A 23,092-nucleotide genomic window follows, 5' to 3' on the forward strand; every position below is an offset into this window, starting at 1 on the left:
TCTCAGCAGCAGTGACTGAGGGTGTCAGGAATCTGTCACGGAGGTGAGCTAGCCTGATGTGCTGATCCTGAACTGGCGTCGTGACTCGAGGCTGACCAGGGCGTGGACGATCCCTGGTGCTCCCTGTCTGTCTGTAACGCTGACTCAAACGGGAAATGGTCGAATGATGAACACCGAAGTGCCGGGCGACCTCTGTCTGTGTACTTCCGGCGCGCAACATCCCATTGGCCTGTTCACGTTGATTTTGGCTTAGGCATGGCATCTTCAATAATGACAATTTTCCCATCATTTCCCCCGGGTATTTATAGGCAAGATTGTGTGTGTACAGTGTATGCAAAATTTGTTTGAAAATTAAAGCCTGTCCATGTCATTGACTACCCGAGTCATATTGTACGTTATTGAGTACAACTCCCTTAATTTTCTGATTTGAGCACAGATTTGGAACTTATTCGGGCGGAACGAAGTTATTTTTCCATTGTGATATATTTCTTTTCTTCTTGAGATAAACTCAGCACGAATTCAGCAAGTTTTATCAATGTGCATTTTTAAAGTTACTTAGTGTATATTTGAAAGGTAAGAGGTGCTACTTTATTTACTTCTGACGCTGCGCACAGCCATGTTGATTTGACATCACTCCATAAACAGGTCAGAAACTTGTAGTGAGGAAGAATATGCCAAGTTGATGAGTAGGAATTTCAAGGTAATGGGGCGTTTCTTTGGCTTTTCTTGTTTGGAACTTGGGAATTACACATTGCAATGTCAAACTGAACTCAGCATAAATCCCACTGGCAAGCAGCTGAACGGCATTGAGGGTAATATGAGAAACCATGATCCAAACTGCCATGTTGAAAACAGATCACCATGCCAGTGAAAAACAACTCTTTTGCACCACTGAAGATCACATGTCGATTATGAGGATAAAAATCGCAACTCATTGATGGTGGATTTTTGCTTTAGAGCCTGTTTTGCACTGCAATATAAGCAGTGTAAAGAACATTGTGAAAAGTAATGCACAAAATGGTCCTAATAAAGTCATGACCAAATTTTATAAGACTATATAACGTAAAAGTTCTCCAGGTGTCATTATACAGGGCGTTTCAAAAAAATGTGATATCATTTCACAATCTAATAACTTTGCCAATTCTCTTTCAATTGACCTCAAATTTTAACAGCATGTGTAGAAACAGGTCAAAATTTTATGACCTGTTGTGTGTGTTAGAGTACGCTCAAACACAGTCGAACAAGACTGTGCAGCGTGCATTTATGAGAGAATTCTCTAAAACTGCATCAACTGCAATGCAGATTTGGACATGGCATAAAAAGATCAAAGAGGAAGGCTGTGTTTGTGTCTCGGGCGGTGCGCGTATTGAAAATTTGTGAAATTGTTCATGGAATCCACATACATTTTGAATTTCTCATTCAAATTTTGAGGAATAAAGCTTGTATTGCTCAACATTAAGCCTGTTCAGTTTCATTTACCTAGACTATGTAGTTTCTGGGATATTTACATCTCAAATATCAAATTTTTTGAAACACCCTGTACAATGAAGATCCTCGAACAACAGACATGCGATTAAAGACTATGTTCAACTTACATCAACTGGCTTGTGGACAATTACCCCGACAGTGGATATATAGATGTTCTGAGAGTTTCACATTCTCTGATACCATCCTCCTTCATCTGCTGATGGGCAAAATAATTATTTTACGATGTGCAATTTTTAGTCTGTAACAGCTAAATCAGGATAAAAATTGCACAGTGTAAACCCAGCTTAGTATAATACTGGAGAATACAACCCTGACACACTCACATTCCAGGATAACAAGTGGAAGATATGCTTAGGGCCAAATCTGTGTTACTTGACTGACAAAATAACGGAAAGCTGGGACACTGACTGAAAATTAACTAGACTCCCATAGAACACTTTTCGGATTAATTGACAGGATCAGTAGAATACATAAAGCAATACATTTTTCAAATACATGCAGAATAGCAGATTATATAGTGGTCTAAAAAACTAGACACCACTTGGAAGAGCTTAATGCAGTTAAACACCAATATTTCCTCTACACAAAATAGCACAGGTGTGAGGCAAGGCCATTCTAACAAACAAGCAGGATTTATTGCTATAAAGCAGTTGTGTCATGTCAAAAATTTCCACAATAAATCTGGAGCCTACAGGTGCCACAGCTAATAATTATACAGCATTGTGTAGACTTTTATAGGTTCTTCTGTACAGCATTGCTTTGATCACGACTGTGGCTCTGCATGTGTCTCTTTAAATGGCTCCGGCGTATAAAGCTCTTTGGGCAGACAGGGCAAGGAAATGGTTTTGAGTCTGTGTGACTGTACATATGTTCGCTCCAGCAGTTCCGCCTTGAAAAGGTCTTCCCGCAGATTTCACAGCTGAAAGGTCGCACCCCTGTGTGTGACCTCATGTGTATCGTGCGATGACTCGACACGATGAATCCTCTTCCACACACGTCGCATTGATACGGTTTCTCTCCAGTGTGGCAGCGGCGGTGAACCTGCAGACGCCCGGCCGAGCTGAAGGCCTTCCCGCACTCTATGCACGTGTAAGGTTTTTCTCCTGTGTGTATCCTTGTGTGGATGTTAAGGTTCCCAGCAGTGTGGAAGCACTTGCCGCAGTAAGAGCAGCAGTATGGCCGCTCTTTTGAATGAGACTTCATGTGGGACTTGAGCTGTGACTTGCTGAAGAACTTCTTGCCGCAGTTTAAGCAGACGTGAGGTTTTTCTCCTGTGTGGTTTGAAATATGAGCTAACAAGTTGCTCAGGTTAGCGAAACACCTCCCACAGTGATCACACTGGTGAGGTCGGAACTCTGGATGCGTTTTTAAGTGGTTTCTCAGCTCTATTGGAGTAAACGTCTCACCACAAAATTTACACTCTCCTGGTGCTGGTTTTGGAGGAGGCACCGTTTTCTCAGAAGCTGGCAAACTCTCGCTCACCACATGGTTATGGATTTTGGAATGGTCCACTAGAGCTTGCAGGCTCGCACATTCTTCTCCACAATCTGTACACCGCTGTGGTTTTTCTTCTTTGTGTTCTGTGCGGTGTCTCGTCCAAGCCTTCATAGACTCAAAACTCTTTTCACAGTTGGGGCAGGAATAAATTAACTTCCTGTGCCTTTTACGCTGGTGCACTGAAGCCTGGCAATGGGTTTTAAAGCTCATTTTACAGGGCACACATTTATAGCTGCCTGTACTATCACACTTTTCCTTGCGAGCTCTCGGCCTCCTCCTCTGCAAGGTTCTGGTATTTTCTAGAGGAGAAGGTGGGGGGGGGGGGGGGGGGGGGGGACATGATAAAACAGTGAGTGAACATTTAAACAAATACACTAGCGTTTTTCAACCTCTTCTCTAGCCATTATAGCTGGAGCATGTGTGTGATTACCATAGACAAGAACCATTTTACTCTAAACATGCTTAAAATGGAAGTGTAACAGAATATACCAATAAACATATCAAAGACAGGTTTTTGTAAAATGCTTTCATGGATTCTTCAGTCAAGTGTTAATAAATTAAGCTGCAAGTCTGAATGCATGTTTGGGCGCGGAGTGCGGTTTTGTTTTTGTTTGTTTTTTAATCAGGCAGACAAGTGAACTACTACTAATTCACACTACGTATGCAACACAAGGCCATTTATCTACCTGTACGCTTAGTCTGTATTAATACTCTTAACTGGCTAACTAGCTCACCATACATCATTACAGTATGTTTTTACTTGCCTGGTTTGCTAGCTATTGAGATTATGACTATTTGTCTGCCTCTGAAGTGTCTCAGTTTCCAATTAATGAATACCACAAAAACTCAGGGAACCTCAGAGTCTCTCATCAAGGTCTAACTGTCGGTTTGAATTTGCATTATACAGTGGTGCTCAAAAGTTTGGGAACCCTTTAGAGTTTTCTATATTTCTGCATAAATATGACCTAAAACATCATCAGATTTTCACACAAGTCCTAAAAGTAGATAAAAAGAACGCAGTTAAACAAATGAGACAAAAACATTATACTTGGTCATTTATTTGTTGAGGAAAATGATCCAATATTACATATCTGTGAGTGGCAAAAGTATGTGAACCTCTAGGATTAGCAGTTAATTTGAAGGTGAAATTAGAGTCAGGTGTTTTCAATCAATGGGATGACAATCAGGTGTGAGTGGGCACCCTGTTTTATTTAAAGAACAGGGATCTATCAAAGTCTGATCTTCACAACATGTTTGTGGAAGTGTATCATGGCACGAACAAAGGATATTTCTGAGGACCTCAGAAAAAGTGTTGTTGATGCTCATCAGGCTCGAAAAGGTTACAAAACCATCTCTAAAGAGTTTGGACTCCACCAATCCACAGTCAGACAGATTGTGTACAAATGAAGGAAATTCGAGACCATTGTTACCCTCCCCAGGAGTGGTCGACCAACAAAGATCACTCCAAAAGCAAGGCGTGTAATAGTCGGCAAGGTCACAAAGGACCCCAGGGTAACTTCTAAGCAACTGAAGGCCTCTCTCACATTGGCTAATGCTCATGAGTCCACCATCAGGAGAACACTGAACAACAAATGGTGTGCATGGCAGGGTTGCAAGGAGAAAGCCACTAATCTCTAAAAAGAACATTGCTGCTCATTTGCAGTCTGCTCAGGATTATATGAACAAGCCAGAAAGCTATTGGAAAAATGTTTTGTGGACAGATGAGACCAAAATATAACTTTTTGGTTTAAATGAGAAGCATTATGTTTGAAGAAAGGAAAAAACATTGCATTCCAGCATAAGAACCTTATCCCATCTGTGAAACATGGTGGTGGTAGTATCATGGTTTGGGCCTGTTTTGCTGCATCTGGGCCAGAACGGCTTGCCATCGTTGATGGAACAATGAATTCTGAATTATACCAGTGAATTCTAAAGGAAAATGTCAGGATATATCTGTCCATGAACTGAATCTCAAGAGAAGGTGGGTCATGCAGCAAAACAATGACCCTCAGCACACAAGTCATTCTACCAAAGAATGGTTAGAGAAGAATAAGGTTAATGTTTTAGAATGGCCAAGTCAAAGTCCTGACCTTAATCCAATCGAAATGTTGTGGAAGGACCTGAAGTGAGCAGTTCATGTGAGGAAACCCACCAACATCCCAGAGTTGAAGCTGTTCTGTACGGAGGAATGGGCTAAAATTCCTCCAAGCCGGTGTGCAGGACTGATCAACGGTTACCGGAAACGTTTAGTTGCAGTTACTGCTGCACAAGGGGGTCACAGCAGATACTGAAAGCAAAGGTTCACATACTTTTGCCACTCACAGATATGTAATATTGGATCATTTTTCTCAATAAATAAATGAACAAGTATAATGTTTTTGTCTCATTTGTTTAACTGGGTTCTTTTTATCTACTTTTAGGACTTGTGTGAAAATCTGATGTTGTTTTAGGTCATGTTTATGCAGAAATATAGAAAATTCTAAAGGGTTCACAAACTTTCAAGCACCACTGTATTTTAAAACGCTTATTGACAGAAAGTAACAAATGCAACTAACAAACTAGAAAAGCACTCGGAGAGCGCAGACCTCCGCCAAGAATCCTTTAAAAAATTCCGGGATCCAGACGGTGATCCGGATCGCTGCCAAAATTTAATGGATTGTTACTTGTGTCCAGTCACACCTCTGGGAAAAACTTCAGAGCAATCCATTCATAACTTTTTCCGTAATGTTGCTAACAGACAAACAAACAAACCAACGCTACCGAAAACATAACCTCCATGGCGGAGGTAATGAATCCTTATAATGCTGCATTATAAGTGAGCTTCAACTAAACGTTTTCAGCAACACACAATCAGGAGAGGTTATAAAACTGATAACACTGTTAACTGCATCTATGCTACATGTTAAATATATGGTATATATTTATTTATGGGGGTAGATATCTTCATATTTACAGGGATAGGCATGTAGTAGATATTTATTTTTGTAATTATATATTTATATAGATATTTATGAAGTGTATATATGGTATAAAGTGTATATATATATATATATTTTTTTTTTGTAATTATATATTTATATGGATATTTATGAAGTGTATATATGGAATGAAGTATATATTTAATTTTGTAACTAAATATTTATATAGATATTTATGAAGTGTGTGTATGTATGTGTATATATATATATATATATATATATATATATATATATATATATATATATATATGGTATGTAGTCTCATATCATCTCTAGCCGCTTTATCCTTCTACAGGGTCGCAGGCAAGCTGGTGCCTATCCCAGCTGACTACGGGTGAAAGGCGGGGTACACCCTGGACAAGTCGCCAGGTCATCACAGGGCTGACACATAGACACAGACAACCATTCACACTCACATTCACACCTACGGTCAATTTAGAGTCACCAGTTAACCTAACCTGCATGTCTTTGGACTGTGGGGGAAACCGGAGCACCCGGAGGAAACCCACGCGGACACAGGGAGAACATGCAAACTCCACACAGAAAGGCCCTCGCCGGCCCCGGGGCTCGAACCCGGACCTTCTTGCTGTGAGGCGACAGCGCTAACCACTACACCACCGTGCCGCCCATGGTATGTAGTATATATTTATTTTTGTAATTATATATTTATATGGATATTCATGAAGTGTATATATGGTATATATTTTTATAGGTGTATTAATGTAGTTTGGATTTCAGGGTAGTTAAAAAGGGGTGGGAAATTTAAAAAAAAAAAGTATTGTACTTCTTCCCACTCCTTTTTCGAACAATGTGCAGTGTATTGTAATGTATTAGCTCTTGGTTATTTTATTTATTCTTTTTTTGTCACTTCTTTTTCTTTCTTTTGTATGTACAAATAGTTACATACATTTTTATACATGTTTGAAATAAAATAAATTCATTCATTCATTCATTCATTCATTCATTCAAATACCTGAAACACTTGAATTCAGGGAAGATGATGTTCCTGTTTCAGATGCAACTCTGTCAAGAAACATAGATAACCTGTTTCATATGCATCACAAAAAGACGTGTTTGAGTAATATTCATGCACATAAAAGCAAAGCACTCACTTCAGTGGTACTGGTTCACTGCTCGTACAGCGAGAGAGTAAAACAGATGGCAGGCTGATGTGTTTAATTGCAGGTAACAGATGCTTTGGAACAATCACTTTCAGCATCTGTCCACTGTTGCCCTCAGATCCAGCAGGTACTTCCTCAGCACTTCTTCCACCATCATTTCCTAGATCAGTGATCACTGCGCTTGGCTCACCCTTTTCAAGGTTTGTTGATGTTTCATCCTCACTTTCTGTTTGAGAGGTTTTCATCTCCTCCTCTCTGGTTTCAGAAACACCTCTCTCATTTAAATCCCTTTCTTCTTCTTGTCCATTATTTGTAAGCAATTCCGGCTCTTCAAACACAGTCTCATTATGACACAATGCTTGCTCTGAAGTGACGACGACATGGGTTAAAATATCTGTCTTACTGTCCTGCATCACATCCTGGTCTGTCTGGGAGGAACTGTCCATGCTGTGAGGAGGTTCAGCTCGATCAGACCTGTTCTCACTTGGGATGACCTCGTCAGTCAAAGAAGCAAGAGACAAAGAGGAGATGATTCTTTCCTCCACGACCGATGGGAGTCCTGACAATAAAATATATCAAGGAGAGAAAATATTGCATTCAAAGCACTAAACTTTAACTGAATTTTTCCAACAAAGCTAGTGCAGGACCTAACACTAAATCAAACAACTCATTTTCACCCTGACTGGTGCATTATTTTGTTTGTGTTTAGTTAGTTAGCTTTACAGCATTTACATTTTGGCTATTAGTGCTGCCTATTAAAACTGGGTCATATACATCAATCAACAACAGCCGGGGTCACTACACTCCTACAAGAGACAAACTATGAGCAGCATGAGCAACTTGTCACTTGCTAGTCTGAATGCACGGTCAGATGGGAAGTACATTAGAATTCTTGACGTTAGTATTCCCATTTAAGACTTTTGCTTAAATTGTAGCCTTGCCCCTGCTTTCTAGAATGCCTTACCATTTTTATCCAGGTTTCCTTGATAGTCACTTTGTAGCAGGGGAAGCAAGTGGGTCGGATCACAGTTCATCTGTACTAAATCCTCCCAGCCTGTGGATTCAGTATCTAGCCACTGAGCAGCCTGAAAGAAAAAAAAAATCAGAAATATCCTCATAAATAACATTTTATGTTACAACAAATTAATTTGATCAGTCAGAATATTAAGATTGTGTGTGTTGGGGAGTAGTTTGGGAAAACCCGTCAGTCACTGTGGTTGAATATTGGAAAAGTAAATTAACAAAAACACCACACATTTCCCCTGCATAGAGCATACAGACACTTAAACTTTAAGAAAAAATAACTATCTTTGACCAAAATGATGCAGAAATGTTTTATTAACTTTCTAAACTTTCCACAAAAATTACTTAATAAGGATCAGGTTGAATAAATTCAGTTATAAAATGGATGTAGGCCATGAATAAATTAATAAGTAGGGCTGAGGGAATCAGTCTGCCGTAGGCAGAAACCAGTCAATTTTTGTCCAAAATATGGCAATACATCAGAAAGTATTTATTTATCTGCAATATTGTGTTAATAGAAAATTGGCACTCGGTATCAGCCTCACTTAAAGCCAACCAGTCTCTCAAATACATAGTTTTCAAACCATATTTATCATCATGTGTGTATTTTATTTACTACATGTTAAATTTTTCACTTTTGGAGATAACTAAACTTTACTTCTGACTGAGATACATGACAATAAACATTTCAGTTCACGAAAATCTGTAATTTCCAGAAATAAGTAACAAGCAAACAAATAAATAAAATGAATGAATAATAATGAATTTATATACAAGTAACAAAAAAGCAGCAAGATATTTGAATCAATCTTTTTTTCATGTCTGTGTAAATTAGGTATGACATATTAAAGCAACAAATCCAAACAACTGGCTGAAATGATTCTTCAGACCAACCCTACAGCGCATGCAGTCCAACTACATAGGAAAGTCTTTAGTTTCAAAACGTCATATTTTATATATTACATACACACAATTTAAAAAAAATGTTTTAGTTTTCACCATATGAATCAGGCTGCCACATACACACAAAAAACAAACAAAAAACCCTCAACTTCCAAAGATGTTTGTGCCACAAAAATGTAAAACACAGACCTCCATTCTCAGGATGAAGAAGGGTGAGCTTATTTAAGCCTAGGTCACAACCGGACGTACGGTTTTTTGGCCGTGCGATTTTTGGCGTTTCCCAAATCGCTGCGTTTTTTTTGTTCGTGGAGAAAGACGCACGTTGGCCGTAAGTTTGTCTTGCAACCTGAAAAAAATGTAAGCGCCCGTAGAGTTTGACATGACAAAGAACCTCTGCGGCCGGTCTGCGGCTCGAAAATCAGCACGTCACACACGCGCCCTCCGTGCGTTTCTTGCACATAGACCGGCCGTAGGAGCATGTACGACCGGTTGTGACCGAGGCATTAAAAAGACAAGGAGCAGTACACGTCCAAGCAACAAACAGTCCAGTGAAGAGTCATCACAGAATACCTGTTTGAAGTTGGGTATCGGTAAGAGCTGTTCCAGCCTGGACAGAAAATGGCCAACTAGGACCTGCATTGCTTTGTCGAATTCAGGACCGAACTCATGTGGGAACACCTCCTAGAGAAACAGGAACATAACATGACACAGAGTCTCAGCATGTTGGTCTCCAAAATTCTAAATTAATTTGAAGACATTTTCTGGTTTTTGGCTGATTTAATCTTTCTCACATCAGTCTACATTTTGGCAAATAAAGCGTTAAATTGATTACAGAAATGCACAACAGATTGCATTTAAACTGTGATCACTGTTTGTCCTTTTCAGTTAATTATACACAAATGACTGCAATATTACTAAGCTTCCCTGGTGAAAAATGTACTTTATTGTATTTAAAGTATATTCATATTTTCAATAGTATATTGAAAATGTACTTACACAAATTGTACTTTTTGTAAATATATAAAAAGTATACTAACATCACGCTTTCACGCTAACACTTTTAACATAATTATACTATATTACACTTTATAGAAATATATTATACTAAAATATACTATACTAAAATATACTTTAAGTGAAAGTTGTGTAATTTAGCACATAAAAGTACACTAAATACACTTCAAGTTGCAATTTTCTACAATTTAATTACAATTAAAATATATTTAGTACAAAATTAGTTGTTCCAAAATAGCGTGCCTTAAGTTAACTAATCATAAACACACTTGAAGTATATTGATGATTAGTGTGGCTTCAAGTACACAAAAGTATGCTACATTTTAGTACACTTAGCACATTTATTTTTCACCAGGGTTAGCAAAAGTTAACCAATTAGCTAACATTAGATATTAGATGAAGACTTGGATGTTTTTGTGCCATTAGCTCTAATGTTTGAGAGTATTTTTTTCTTCTGAACAATAAACCGGTTTCAGAATATAACTGTATAAATGTGTTGTGCTTTACCTCCTCTTTAACATTTCACAAAAATCTTACCTGAAAGAAATGCTCCTTTTTAACTGGGTCCTCAAGAAGGCTTATGACAAGCTTTAACAACCTGCCCTGTAACACCTCCACCTCTGAACCAGTGCTCTAAAGAAGGTGGACATTAATGATCTACTTGTTAATGTTAATTACTGCTCATACTACTCCTGAAATTTATAATGTATGTAAAGGGGACAATAAGAGTAAAGTCTGATTGTACAGAACAAATGTTTATACTCCAGTCACACAAAATCAAAGTGTGTTTTCACACCTATTAGAGTCAGAGTGATACTAATACTTTTGATTGGTTTACTATTTGTAAAGAACCACCCTGAAAAAGAAAACACACGAGGGTTTGATTTGAATGAACTAAATGTGAAGCACCCTGAATATCAAAATGTTAAAACTGGAGTTTTACAAATTGCAGAGGAAGGCAGGACAGTGAAACAGTACATCATCTCTCAAATAAGTCTAATTAAGTATCTAAACATTTTCACTGATCATTCTCACCTTAGACATGCTTAAAGACTCAACTGTGTGAAGACGTGCCTTGATGGACTTTAGATCAGTTGGTAACTCGTCTTTGCACATTTCAAGAATCATCTGTATGAAAAACAGGGGGGGGATCATGCAAGATAAAAACTGAAGTACTTCTGCTTTGGAACAACCTGTCTCTCTCTCTCTCTCTCTCTCTCCTACCTCCTTGATTATTTTGCACTTTAAGAACAGGTACATCCCTTGATCAATTTCCACATTACAAGCTGAAGAAGGGAGGATCAAGGAATCAAGAAGGCATCAATTAGTGTTTTGAGAAGCTCCTACTGAATCTCACCTTTGCTCTCAAACCCATAACGAGCACACTCCTCTGTCTTTCACTCAGAATCTCAGGGACCATCCTTGTTATGAGGAGGACGTACTCTTCAAGCTTGTCAAAATATTCCAGGTTCTGCTGCTGGACAACTCGCCACATGAAGGCAGACATGAGGCGCAGTGGAGGCACCAGCAGCCGCAAAGAGCACAGAGGGAGAGAGCCTACAACATACATTTACACTGAAAACTACTGGCTTTAAAAGTTAATCATTAGACCAAGTACAGCTCGTGGTTTGTGAAGGGATGTTGCAACACTACTGCAAGACTAAGAGAACCGCTGCCAGAGTGTTTACTGTATAACCTGAAGGAGATAAACCAATAAAGGGAGAAGTAAATTTTACAAACTGATGTTAATAACACCACCACCAACAACAATAATTTATTCACACTTCTTGTGAGACGTTATCATCATCATCATCAGAAACTTTTTTCCACAGTTAAGGGCTTATGAAGGAAAAACAAGTTATTATGAATAATAATAATAATAATAATAATAAATCATCATCATCTCATTATCTCTAGCCACTTTACCTTGTTCTACAGGGTCGCAGGCAAGCTGGAGCCTATCCCAGCTGACTACAGGCGAAAGGCGGGGTACACCCTGGACAAGTCGCCAGGTCATCACAGGGCTGACACATAGACACAGACAACCATTCACACTCACATTCACACCTACGGTCAATTTAGAGTCACCAGTTAACCTAACCTGCATGTCTTTGGACTGTGGGGGAAACCGGAGCACCCGGAGGAAACCCACGCGGACACGGGGAAAACATGCAAACTCCACACAGAAAGGCCCTCGCCGGCCACGGGGCTCGAACCTGGACCTTCTTGCTGTGAGGTGACAGCGCTAACCACTACACTACCATACCACCCAATAATAATAATAATAATAATAATGACAGGGGCGGCACGGTGGTGTAGTGGTTAGCGCTGTCGCCTCACAGCAAGAAGGTCCTGGGTTCGAGCCCCGGGGCTGACGAGGGCCTTTCTGTGTGGAGTTTGCATGTTCTCCCCGTGTCCGCGTGGGTTTCCTCCAGGTGCTCCGGTTTCCCCCACAGTCCAAAGACATGCAGGTTAGGTTAACTGGTGACTCTAAATTGACCGTAGGTGTGAATGTGAGTGTGAATGGTTGTCTGTGTCTATGTGTCAGCCCTGTGATGACCTGGCGACTTGTCCAGGGTGTACCCCGCCTTTCGCCCGTAGTCAGCTGGGATAGGCTCCAGCTTGCCTGCGACCCTGTAGAAGGATAAAGCGGCTAGAGATAATGAGATGAGATGAGATAATAATGACAACTTGTTTTTCCTTCTTAAGCCCTTAAAGGTGGGGTATGAGATTTTGGAATAACGGTTCCCGCAAGCCATATTTTGAAAAGAAACACGCCCGCCCTCGCCATGCTCCCACCCCCCGCGTCTCCATCCCTCCTCCCCCTTATAAAGCCTGAGAAAATCAGCCTTTATAATGGGTGTCTATTGCGTTACACACCAGTGGAGCAGAGTGTAGAGAGCTTGGAAAAATAGCTCAAACTCTCTCATTTAAATTGTTTTCAGCCCCACTTTTCACTCCACACACATAATTTTCTCAAAAGTAGTAGCCACACTTGTCCTGATTCACACAATGTGTCTACCTACACGATAGGACTTGCAGTTTTTGAATGAGAAGCCTGAAAGTGAGGAGAGCACAGCCGCGCAGCCACACAGACTGCCATTATAAACTTAGCAGAAAAGTCACTCGTTTTTAACTCGCTCTAGTGACCTCATTTTTTACACTACAGACAAAAAAATTACATCAGTGTGTGCAGGAGATCATTGTGGCACTCACTGTGAAAGAATTTTGTGAATATCTCCTTCCGTTTTCGTGTAAATCCCCGTTGTTTGGAGGGAGCGCACTGACAAAATCCTGCGCTCTGTGTGACACTGCTCTGCTCACGCTCTCTCACACACAGAAGGGCCGGGCTGCTCGGGCTTCAGTCTGATTGACGTGTCAGTATCCAATCATTTTGAGGTGGTACCTCGATATGATTGGATGGCATTTTTCCTTTATTTTACACTGTAGACTGGATTAAAATATTTCGTTTTTGGGTCAAACCTTCTATTGTACTGCTTGCAACATGGGTGTGAGGAGCTTTTCAAGCAATATGGTAAAAAATACTCCTGAAAAAAAATCTCATACTCCACCTTTAACTGTGGGGAAAAAAAGTTTTAGATGATGATAACAATAACATCACAAGAAGTACGAATACTAAATTAGTGATTGGCCTGCTGAGTGAGCTGGATTTAGACCAGCCCAGTTGGTATGGCTGGTTCTAACTGGTCAGGTTTACTGGTTTTAGGAAAGTTTTGAACATTTTCAGGCTGGTTCTAGCCAGTCAGCTTGACCATCCCTTGGCCAACCAGTTAGGACCAGCCCAAGACCAGTTACAGTAGATGGTGTTGGTTGGTCGAGTTGGTTAGCCTGCCTGCCTTCCAGTTACACCAGTATAACACCATCTCACACCAGCAAACCAGGCGTTTCCACAGAGTAAGAAACTTACAGGTTTACAAAATTGTACTTCGGATTTACTAATCATAACATTTTATTTTTTTTACAGAAAATTAAAAATTAATATCCCAAAACTCACTGCCAAAGTGAGTGGCCATGAAACACCTGTATGTTTACAATAAGTTACTCAAACACAGGAATCAGGGTGGAGTTTTCCTTGTAAACCTCAGAAACGCACGAATCCCCAATGAAACGACCAGACAAATCAAAACGAGATCATTATATGAGAATGAAAATCTCTGAACGCGAACCAAACACGCACAAACTTCTGTTGTTGCTGCTGCTGTGCTGTGCTAGCTAACCGGAGGCTAACCGGAGTTTATTTCATATATACACGAAGAAAGCGAAAATAATTATAGCATAACATTAACTAATAAACGCAATGCATTTTCGTACATACCCATGTCGTTGTTCAGTGTATAACTGCTGTATAAAAACTTTAATCACTACAGGAACATTAAGCGCTTCAGGCGCGTTTCCCCTTTACCCCACTGCAGTTTACTCAAACGCGTTTAAACTCACATTACCGCCATCTACTGACCTGGAGACAAAATCAATCTCTCTCTCTCTGTGTGTGTGTCTCTCTCTCACACACACACAGTCTTAGCACCCTTTTGGGGGGTGTTTCTCATATCTCATCTCATCTCATCTCATCTCATTATCTCTAGCCGCTTTATCCTGTTCTACAGGGTCACAGACAAGCTGGATCCTATCCCAGCTGACTACGGGCGAAAGGCGGGGTACACCCTGGACGAGTCGCCAGGTCATCACAGGGCTGACACATAGACACAGACAACCATTCACACTCACATTCACACCTACGGTCAATTTAGAGTCACCAGTTAACCTAACCTGCATGTCTTTGGACTGTGGGGGAAACCGGAGCACCCGGAGGAAACCCACGCGGACACGGGGAGAACATGCAAACTCCGCACAGAAAGGCCCTCGCCGGCCACGGGGCTCGAACCCGGACCTTCTTGCTGTGAGGCGACAGCGCTAACCACTACACCACCGTGCCGCCCCGGGGGTGTTTCTATGTATTCTTATTATTGTTCAACTTTCTTCCGTAATGGAAGTCTATTAGTGGGGGAGCCTATGTATCTGATTTGGGGTCTCGTTGGCTTTGCATGTTAATTATTGGAGACCATTATATATTCATTCTAGGGGGTCTAAGGAATTAAAAAAAACATGTCTCCATTTTTTCTTGTCACTTTTAGTGACTAGAAAAAGGCGAGATTTGTAAACATATATTTTCTATGGGCGATTCTACAGAATTGGTGCAAATTGCTGTCCCTGAACCAAAAATATAATTTAAAAGACATTTTGTGGAAAGATATTTGATTTTATATAGATAGATAGATAGATAGATAGATAGATAGATAGATAGATAGATAGATAGATGCAAATAATAATCAAAAGTGGCGGCACGGTGATGTAGTGGTTAGCGCTGTCGCCTCACAGCAAGAAGGTCCTGGGTTCGAGCCCCATGGCCAGCGAGGGCCTTTCTGTGTGGAGTTTGCATGTTCTCCCCGTGTCCGCGTGGGTTTCCTCCGGGTGCTCCGGTTTCCCCCACAGTCCAAAGACATGCAGGTTAGGTTAACTGGTGACTCTAAATTGACCGTAGGTGTGAATGTGAGTGTGAATGGTTGTCTGTGTCTATGTGTCAGCCCTGTGATGACCTGGCGACTTGTCCAGGGTGTACCCCGCCTTTCGCCCGTAGTCAGCTGGGATAGGCTCCAGCTTGCCTGCGACCCTGTAGAAGGATAAAGCGTCTAGAGATAATGAGATGAGATGAGATGAATAATCAAAAGCTATGGTAATATTTGATGTAGTTGCTAACTTATTATGGAAATTTTCGTAATTTTTACTATTCTTTTACGAGAGTTAGCCCAAAACGATACGGTCTGATTTTTTTTTAATTATATTTGTCTTTAACACATTTTCAGAAGCATCTTTTTTAATACTATTGGCAATTAATTCCATGAATACACATTTATTGGACATTTTTTGTAGAAAGTAACCGAATTAACCAAAACGTGTTGAAATTTTTGGTTAGAACGTGATTGTTCCATAGAGACAAAATGACATCTTTTCTGAGAAATAAATAGAATATAAACACAAGTAGAATATAATAAATGGGATAAATAAGTTATATGCAGGTACTGTGGTAAAATTTGAGAAATGAGCGACTGAAAACGAATTGGGCAATCAGAGCGAATTTCAGCAGCTAAAAGTCAGTTAATATCATGGTAATGAGCTATGACGCGGTTCGGCGAAAACCATTTTTCCTGACTGCACCTGAGTTGAGTCGGCTAGCTGAGCAAGCACTCCAAATGGCAGGCTCACCCACAATGAAGCGAAATCAGCACCATGAGCTGTCCATGACTGTCTGGACCAGGCAGGAGGAGAATGTTGTACGACTCAAAGATGTAATCAGATCATCCTTGAATCCTATGACATATGATGGTCAAGATCTGCCAAATGTTTTGACAAAGGCTGTGATGCCACCTCATATTCAGAAGGATGTCTGCAGCCAAGATGAGATTGGACAGCAGATGTATGTTACTTTTGTGGAACAGCGCATTAACAAAAATGAAATTAGTGTCTGGGCCAGAATGAAAAAGACTCAACTGAAGATGTGGAAGTGTGCAAGGAAAGTTGTAAAACAAAAGCTGGTTGACCAGGTTGTGGAATTGAAGGATGAGAGGTCGCTCTTTGCTCGAATGCTGATAGTTGCTCGCTCATGACCAGAGATTAACCTGAAAGAAGCCATTGGACAGCATGAGTTTACTCCCCAACCACGTGCCCTGTTCTCAGTGACTGGAGACCTTCTGCCATGTACAGACAAGAGTACGCTCATGTCTATACTTGAGGACCTGACCAATCAGAGCACTTGTGATGAAAATGATCAACAACAACGGGATGTTACAGCTCATAGTTGCTCATTGCCAACCAAGAAGGTCATTGTAATAGATGGAATGGCAGTTGTGCAGGGAATGGGAAAGCCACCATATATCACTACATGTGCCCAATGGGCCAACCACTTCACAGCCACACTGGAAAGCAAGACCAAAGAGTATAACGAGATCCATGTAGTGTTTGATCGCTATGATCTTCCTTCTTCACTAAAGGAGGCCACATGCGAGAGACGCCAAGGTGGCAAGCAACCAACTGCTTACCATGTAGCAGACAGCACACCAGTGAGGAAAGTGTCTGCAAAACAGTTCCTATCGAGTACCAGTACCAAAGATGAACTGACTGTCTACCTTGCGAGGAAAGCTCTTCAACACTTTCAGGGAAAACCAAAAGTCTTGGTTGTTACATTAAGGCAAGATGTTCTGTCAAACTGTATTGATGTGCAGCATCTTCACAGCTCCCAAGAAGAGGCCGACACAAGGATAATACTTCATAGTCTGGATGCTGTTAAAAGAGGGGCAACAAAACTCTATATAGAGTCACCTGACACTGATGTGTTTGTTCTTGCAATTCGACGGTACCATCAGCTATGCAAAGACACCTACTTCATCACTGGTGTGGGTAACAAAAAATGGATTATTTCGCTGGAACCAGTGGTGAATGCTCTTGGTAAAGAAAGAGCCACAGCCTTGCCAGGCTTCCACGCTCTCTCTGGAGCTGACCAGACAGGCCGATTTGCTGGTAAGGGAAAGCTGACATGTTGGCAAGCATTCAGTAGGTGTTCCGCAGAGGTGTGGTCTGCATTTGCTGGTCTTGGAGCAAGAGAAGAAATTACTCTTGATATGGAGAAATGCATTGAAGAATTTGTTTGCCAGCTCTACGAGCCTGGCACTACTCTGAGGGACGTCAGTGAGCTCAGGTGGAGGCTATTCACCACACGACAGTTGGAGGCTCAAAAGCTGCCTCCCACACGAGGGGCCTTACATGAAGCCATTGCTCGTGCACATTTTCAGGCAATAGTTTGGGATCAAGACCATGTTGCTAATCCAAATATACCATCCCACTCGATAATGGATGGGAGGAAGAGGAAGGCCGACTGTTACCAATTACATCGCGTGTTCCCAATGCCCCAGCCACAATTACACAGCTAGTAAAATGTGGCTGCAAGAAGACCCAATGCATGTCACACTGTTCTTGCAGGTCTCAGGGTATCAATTGTTCTGAGATGTGCCTGTGTGGAGCAGATGAAGAGGTTTGTGGAAATGTCAGCCAGGGAGATATGGTAGGAATTGATGATGAGGAGGAGGATGGAGACTGTTCAGTGTGATTGTGCAGTAGACAGCAGCACATAGGAAATTATATGTTTAATTAAAAATTGCTTCAGCTGTTCAGTTGTTTTGTTGTTTTTATTATTGTTTGTAATCTGTTTTCCATTGTTGAAATATTACTGGTTGAAATGAATCTATGAAACAGTTTTGTTGTTCAAAATAAAAAAAATTGAAATGTAGCTATTTTTAACATACAATGCCCAGCATTTTGTTCTGTTTTAACCTGTATGTTGCAAAATACCTTCATAAAAAAATTTAAAAAATAATAAAAAATATCTAAAATAATTATAAAAACAACTTTACCTGTAAAGAACATTATCTGTAAGATTTTTAATTAAAAAAATATTAATATAGGCCATATTAATGGCGCCCATTGCCGCAATATATAAAACATGATGAAAAAAAGGTGAGAAACTGGGGGAAAAAAATGGAGACATCATTTTTCTCAAAGTTCAGGGACCCCAGAAGACATTTCAACCAGTCTCCAAAAATTAACATTGAAATCCCACGAAAATACATAGGCTCCCCTACTATATGGGAAAAAGTTGTGAAACACATTGGGGATGCCACCCTGATTAATTTGACCAAGTTTCATGTATGCAAGTCAAGCGGTCTAGCGCCACCAATGGATCAAATTTGGAGTTGCGTCCATGAGTGTAACTTTTGAACCCTATGCCCGATTTTCAAAAATCAGGTACTGTTGGAATCCTTGGGTCAAGCCGAGTTCAACGCATCCTATGACGTAATTTTCCGCCATATTGGATTTTCCGCTATTTTGGATTTTGTTGAAAGTGAAACAAAATTTTCAGCGGTCGCAAATTTAGCCCGATTGTCATGAAAATTGGAATACATGGTCTTCAGGCCATTCCCCACAAAACTTACTTATAGCCGTTTAGAAATTCCAAAGCCTTTGCCTGCCACAGCCCAACGAAAACGGCGGTGAAGCCGCCAAACAGGAAGTGAGGTCATATCTTAGGAAAGGTTTGATGTTCCAAGTTCAAACTTGGTACATAGACTCTTGACCCCATCCTGAGGGCACTCATTAAATATGGTGACCTTTGACCTCTGGGGGCGCTATAATTCGTGAAAATGTGTTATAGCTCAGTAACGCTTTCACGTGTTGAAACCAAATTTGGTACATGGACGGATTATTCAGTTAAGACTATGAAACCATTATATGGTGACCTTTGACCTCGAGGGGGCGCTATTTTCCCCCATATTGAATTTTATCAAAAGTGAAAGCAAATTTTCACAGGTCACAAATTTTGCCCAATCTTAATGTAAATTGGCACAGATGGCCTTCAGGCCATTCCGCACAATCTCTACTTACAGCCGCTTTGACATTCCAAAGCATTCACCCCTCAGAGCCAATCAAAATTGGTTGCGAAGCCGCCAAACAGGATGTGAGGTCATATCTCAGGAACGCTTTGATGTACCAACTTCAAACTTGGTATATTGACTTGGGTCCACATCCTAGTGGGGCTCAACAAATCTGGTGACCTTTGACCTCTGGAGGGCACTATAGTTTGTGAAAACGGCTTTTTTTCACAGGTCACAAATTTTGCCCAATATTAATGAAAATTGGCATAGATGGTCTTTTGGCCATTCCCCACAATCTCTGCTTATAACTGTTTTCACATTTCATTTTAACATTATGTTATAAGACCATATTTTATAGGTCACACAGGTCACACATTTTCTTATGAAATTGGTAACAGCTGATCTTCAGACCAATCCTCACAAAAGGTACTAATTGTCACAGTGTCAATTTTTTAAAGCATTTACCCAAAAGCCCCCAAGCAGGAGATAAGTTCACATCTCTGTGAATCTTTGGTTGTTTGTCATGCAACATGCAGTCAGCGTTGCACCTGAAGACCATTGCGGACGCTGCCATTTCTGCTAGACCCTCACATTGCTGCTTGCAGCTATATTTTAGTACAAACTTTGTTATATATCTTTATTTTATGACTTGTACATTATCGAGTCAGGACAAAGACATTTTAGATTCCAAACAGTTCTCAGCACAAAAAAAAAATTCAATGTTACAGAAAAATGTTTGTATGTCAGTAAAGAAATCAGTATATTGTGTAAGAGACACTTTTCAGACAATATCAGGGCTCGACATTAACTTTTTAATCCACTTGTTCAGTCAGACAAGCAGCAAGATTCTTCGCTTGTCCTGATCATGTATTAACTTGTCCTGACCATAACATTTTTATTACTACGTATTTACTAGTTCAATGAAAGGAAAGTGATTAATAAAGTTTATCAAAAAGCAGGTATAATCATTATGCTTTCACGATTTTTAATTTTTCAATAAAACTCAAACTTTAACTGTAACAATAGACAGAAATTATCCAATGCCCCATTATGGTGCAACAGGCGAGTGGCCTAATGGTTAGCGTGTCTGCCTCTTGATCAGGAGATTGCGAGTTCTACTCACAGTTGGGTCATACCAAAGACCATCATAAAAATGGTACCTACTGCCATCTGGCAAGGCATGCTGCAATTCAAATGTGAATGGGGAGTTAAACTCTCACGGTTACCAGAGGACTAGCCCCCCACTGTAACCCTAGCTATGTAATAGGCGAGAGGCCGAGGGCTACGGAAACAGAGATTGGCATCGCCACATGGCGTGGGAAGGGCTTTGGCCATTATGGTGCATGTGTTGTTATTCTAACTTCTTCTTCAAGTCCATTGCAATCTCAGATGTCGTTCTGCCAGTATCGGGCACAGGCCACAGCTGATGGGGTAGGTTCTGCCAGGTCTTCTGGACTACACCGGGGAGTGTCAACACATTCCAGTAGATGGGACATTGTCTACACCTATCCACAGCTGCATGTGTCTTCTGTCGTGTACTTCCAAGCTTTCATCAGTGCTTTGCACCTCCCCTGTTCTACACGCAGTCTGTTTAGTGATTTCCAGGTTAGCCAGCCAAGGTCGTGGCCACTAGCAAGGCTTTCTGTGGGTGTGATTCCTCTGTCCAACCATTCAAGTGTTTGTGTGTCATAAGTTTGCCATTCACCTTTCCAGATGTTGGCCCTTGCTTCCTGTTTGGTTGTCTGGAGGGGCAGGACTGTTTGCATGAAGCTGGCTCTGGATGGAAGCCTACGTTGGGGTGCTACATGGCCATGCAAAGGGTGTCTGGTGTCTGTCTCCTGTGTTCTCCGCTTATCTCGGGCGATAACTGATCATCTGATGTGTGGGGGAGAGATGTCGGCTAGCACATAGAGGCACGGGATAGGTGTTGTCTTGACACATCCCGTGATAATGCGACAGGTGTCATTTAGGGCTGTGTCTACCAGTTTGGTGTGACGTGATCGGCTCCAGCTTGAACGGGCATACTCTGCTGTGGAGAAACACAGTGCACGGATTGTTGGTGGGTCTGCGCCCCACTTGGAGCTCACTAGTTTACGCAGGATGTTGTTGCAGGTGTTGATCTTGGCTTTGGTGTTTTCCATGTGTTTCTTAAAGGAGAGTGTCCTATCAAGTGTAACTCCAAGGCACATTGGGTGTGGGTGGTTAGAGAGTTTGTGGCCATCCCAAGTGATGTTCAGTTCTTTTTTGGCATCTTGGTTTCTCAGGTAGAAATTGCATAGTTGGGTTTTTAATGGGTTGGGTTTCAGGTGGTTCTTACTGTAATAGCTTGACATGTCTTGGAGAGCACTTTCAATGACAAACTCAATTTTCCAGAAGTCAACTTGTTGGGTGGTGATGCAGAGGTCATCTGCGTAGATGAAGCGCTGGCATTCTGGGGGCAGTGGCTGATCATTTGTGTATATATTGAAAAGGAGAGGGGCTAGTACGCTACCTTGTGGTAGGTCGTTCTTTTGGGCTTTCCATTTACTCCTCTGGTCATTCAGCTGGATGTAGAAGTGCCTGTTGTTGAGAAGGCTCTTGATCACTTGACACAAGTTCAGGTCACCGGTCATGTCAAGTAGTTTCCTGACCATTGCACAATGTTGGACAGTGCCATAGGCTGCAGTCAGATCTATAAATGCTGCTCCAGTTATGAGTTTGCCTTCAAAGCCACCCTCAATGTGTTGGGTGAGTTTGAGTAGCTGTCCAGCGCAAGAACTGCCAGGACAAAAGCCAGCTTGATCTTTAGTCACCTTGGTGTCTGTGAGTGGCATGAGGCATTGTACAACCCCGATTCCAAAAAAGTTGGGACAAAGTACAAATTGTAAATAAAAACGGAATGCAATAATTTACAAATCTCAAAAACTGATATTGTATTCATAATAGAACATAGACAACATATCAAATGTCAAAAGTGAGACATTTTGAAATTTCATGCCAAATATTGGCTCATTTGAAATTTCATGACAGCAACACATCTCAAAAAAGTTGGGACAGGGGCAATAAGACAGGGGCAATAAGAGGCTGGAAAAGTTAAAGGTACAAAAAAGGAACAGCTGGAGGACCAAATTGCAACTCATTAGGTCAACTGGTAATAGGTCATTAACATGACTGGGTATAAAAAGAGCATCTTGGAGTGGCAGTGGCTCTCAGAAGTAAAGATGGGAAGAGGATCACCAATCCCCCTAATTCTGCACCGACAAATAGTGGAGCAATATCAGAAAGGAGTTCGACAGTGTAAAATTGCAAAGAGTTTGAACATATCATCATCTACAGTGCATAATATCATCAAAAGATTCAGAGAATCTGGAAGAATCTCTGTGCGTAAGGGTCAAGGCTGGAAAACCATACTGGGTGCCCGTGATCTTCAGGCCCTTAGACGGCACTGCATCACATACAGGCATGCTTCTGTATTGGAAATCACAAAATGGGCTCAGGAATATTTCCAGAGAACGTTATCTGTGAACACGATTCACTGTGCCATCCGCCGTTGCCAGCTAAAACTCTATAGTTCAAAGAAGCCGTATCT

General features: G+C 41.0%; 1 protein-coding gene across 3 annotated transcripts; it reads right to left on the reverse strand.

The window, feature by feature from the left end:
- Positions 1-1,917: 1,917 nt before the first annotated feature.
- Positions 1,918-14,458, reverse strand: zgc:171422 (uncharacterized protein LOC100001353 homolog). 3 transcript variants are annotated; one of them, XM_060903115.1, is made up of 9 exons: positions 14,361-14,458; positions 11,382-11,581; positions 11,060-11,152; positions 10,562-10,657; positions 9,581-9,691; positions 8,049-8,169; positions 7,076-7,643; positions 6,937-6,986; positions 1,918-3,284 (listed from the first exon to the last, which is right to left on the reverse strand). In XM_060903115.1, exons 1-9 carry the CDS (start codon positions 14,362-14,364, stop codon positions 2,221-2,223), a joined length of 2,307 nt encoding a protein of 768 aa, XP_060759098.1. In that variant the 5' UTR covers positions 14,365-14,458; the 3' UTR covers positions 1,918-2,220. The 3 variants fall into 3 exon arrangements, with proteins under 3 accessions (XP_060759098.1, XP_060759099.1, XP_060759097.1); XM_060903116.1 differs by lacking the exon at positions 11,382-11,581; XM_060903114.1 differs by lacking the exon at positions 14,361-14,458 and having other exon boundaries at positions 11,382-12,000.
- Between the last annotated feature and the right edge of the window lie 8,634 nt (positions 14,459-23,092).

Source organism: Neoarius graeffei, chromosome 21, assembly GCF_027579695.1.
Source record: "Neoarius graeffei isolate fNeoGra1 chromosome 21, fNeoGra1.pri, whole genome shotgun sequence".
NCBI classification, from domain to species: domain Eukaryota; kingdom Metazoa; phylum Chordata; class Actinopteri; order Siluriformes; family Ariidae; genus Neoarius; species Neoarius graeffei.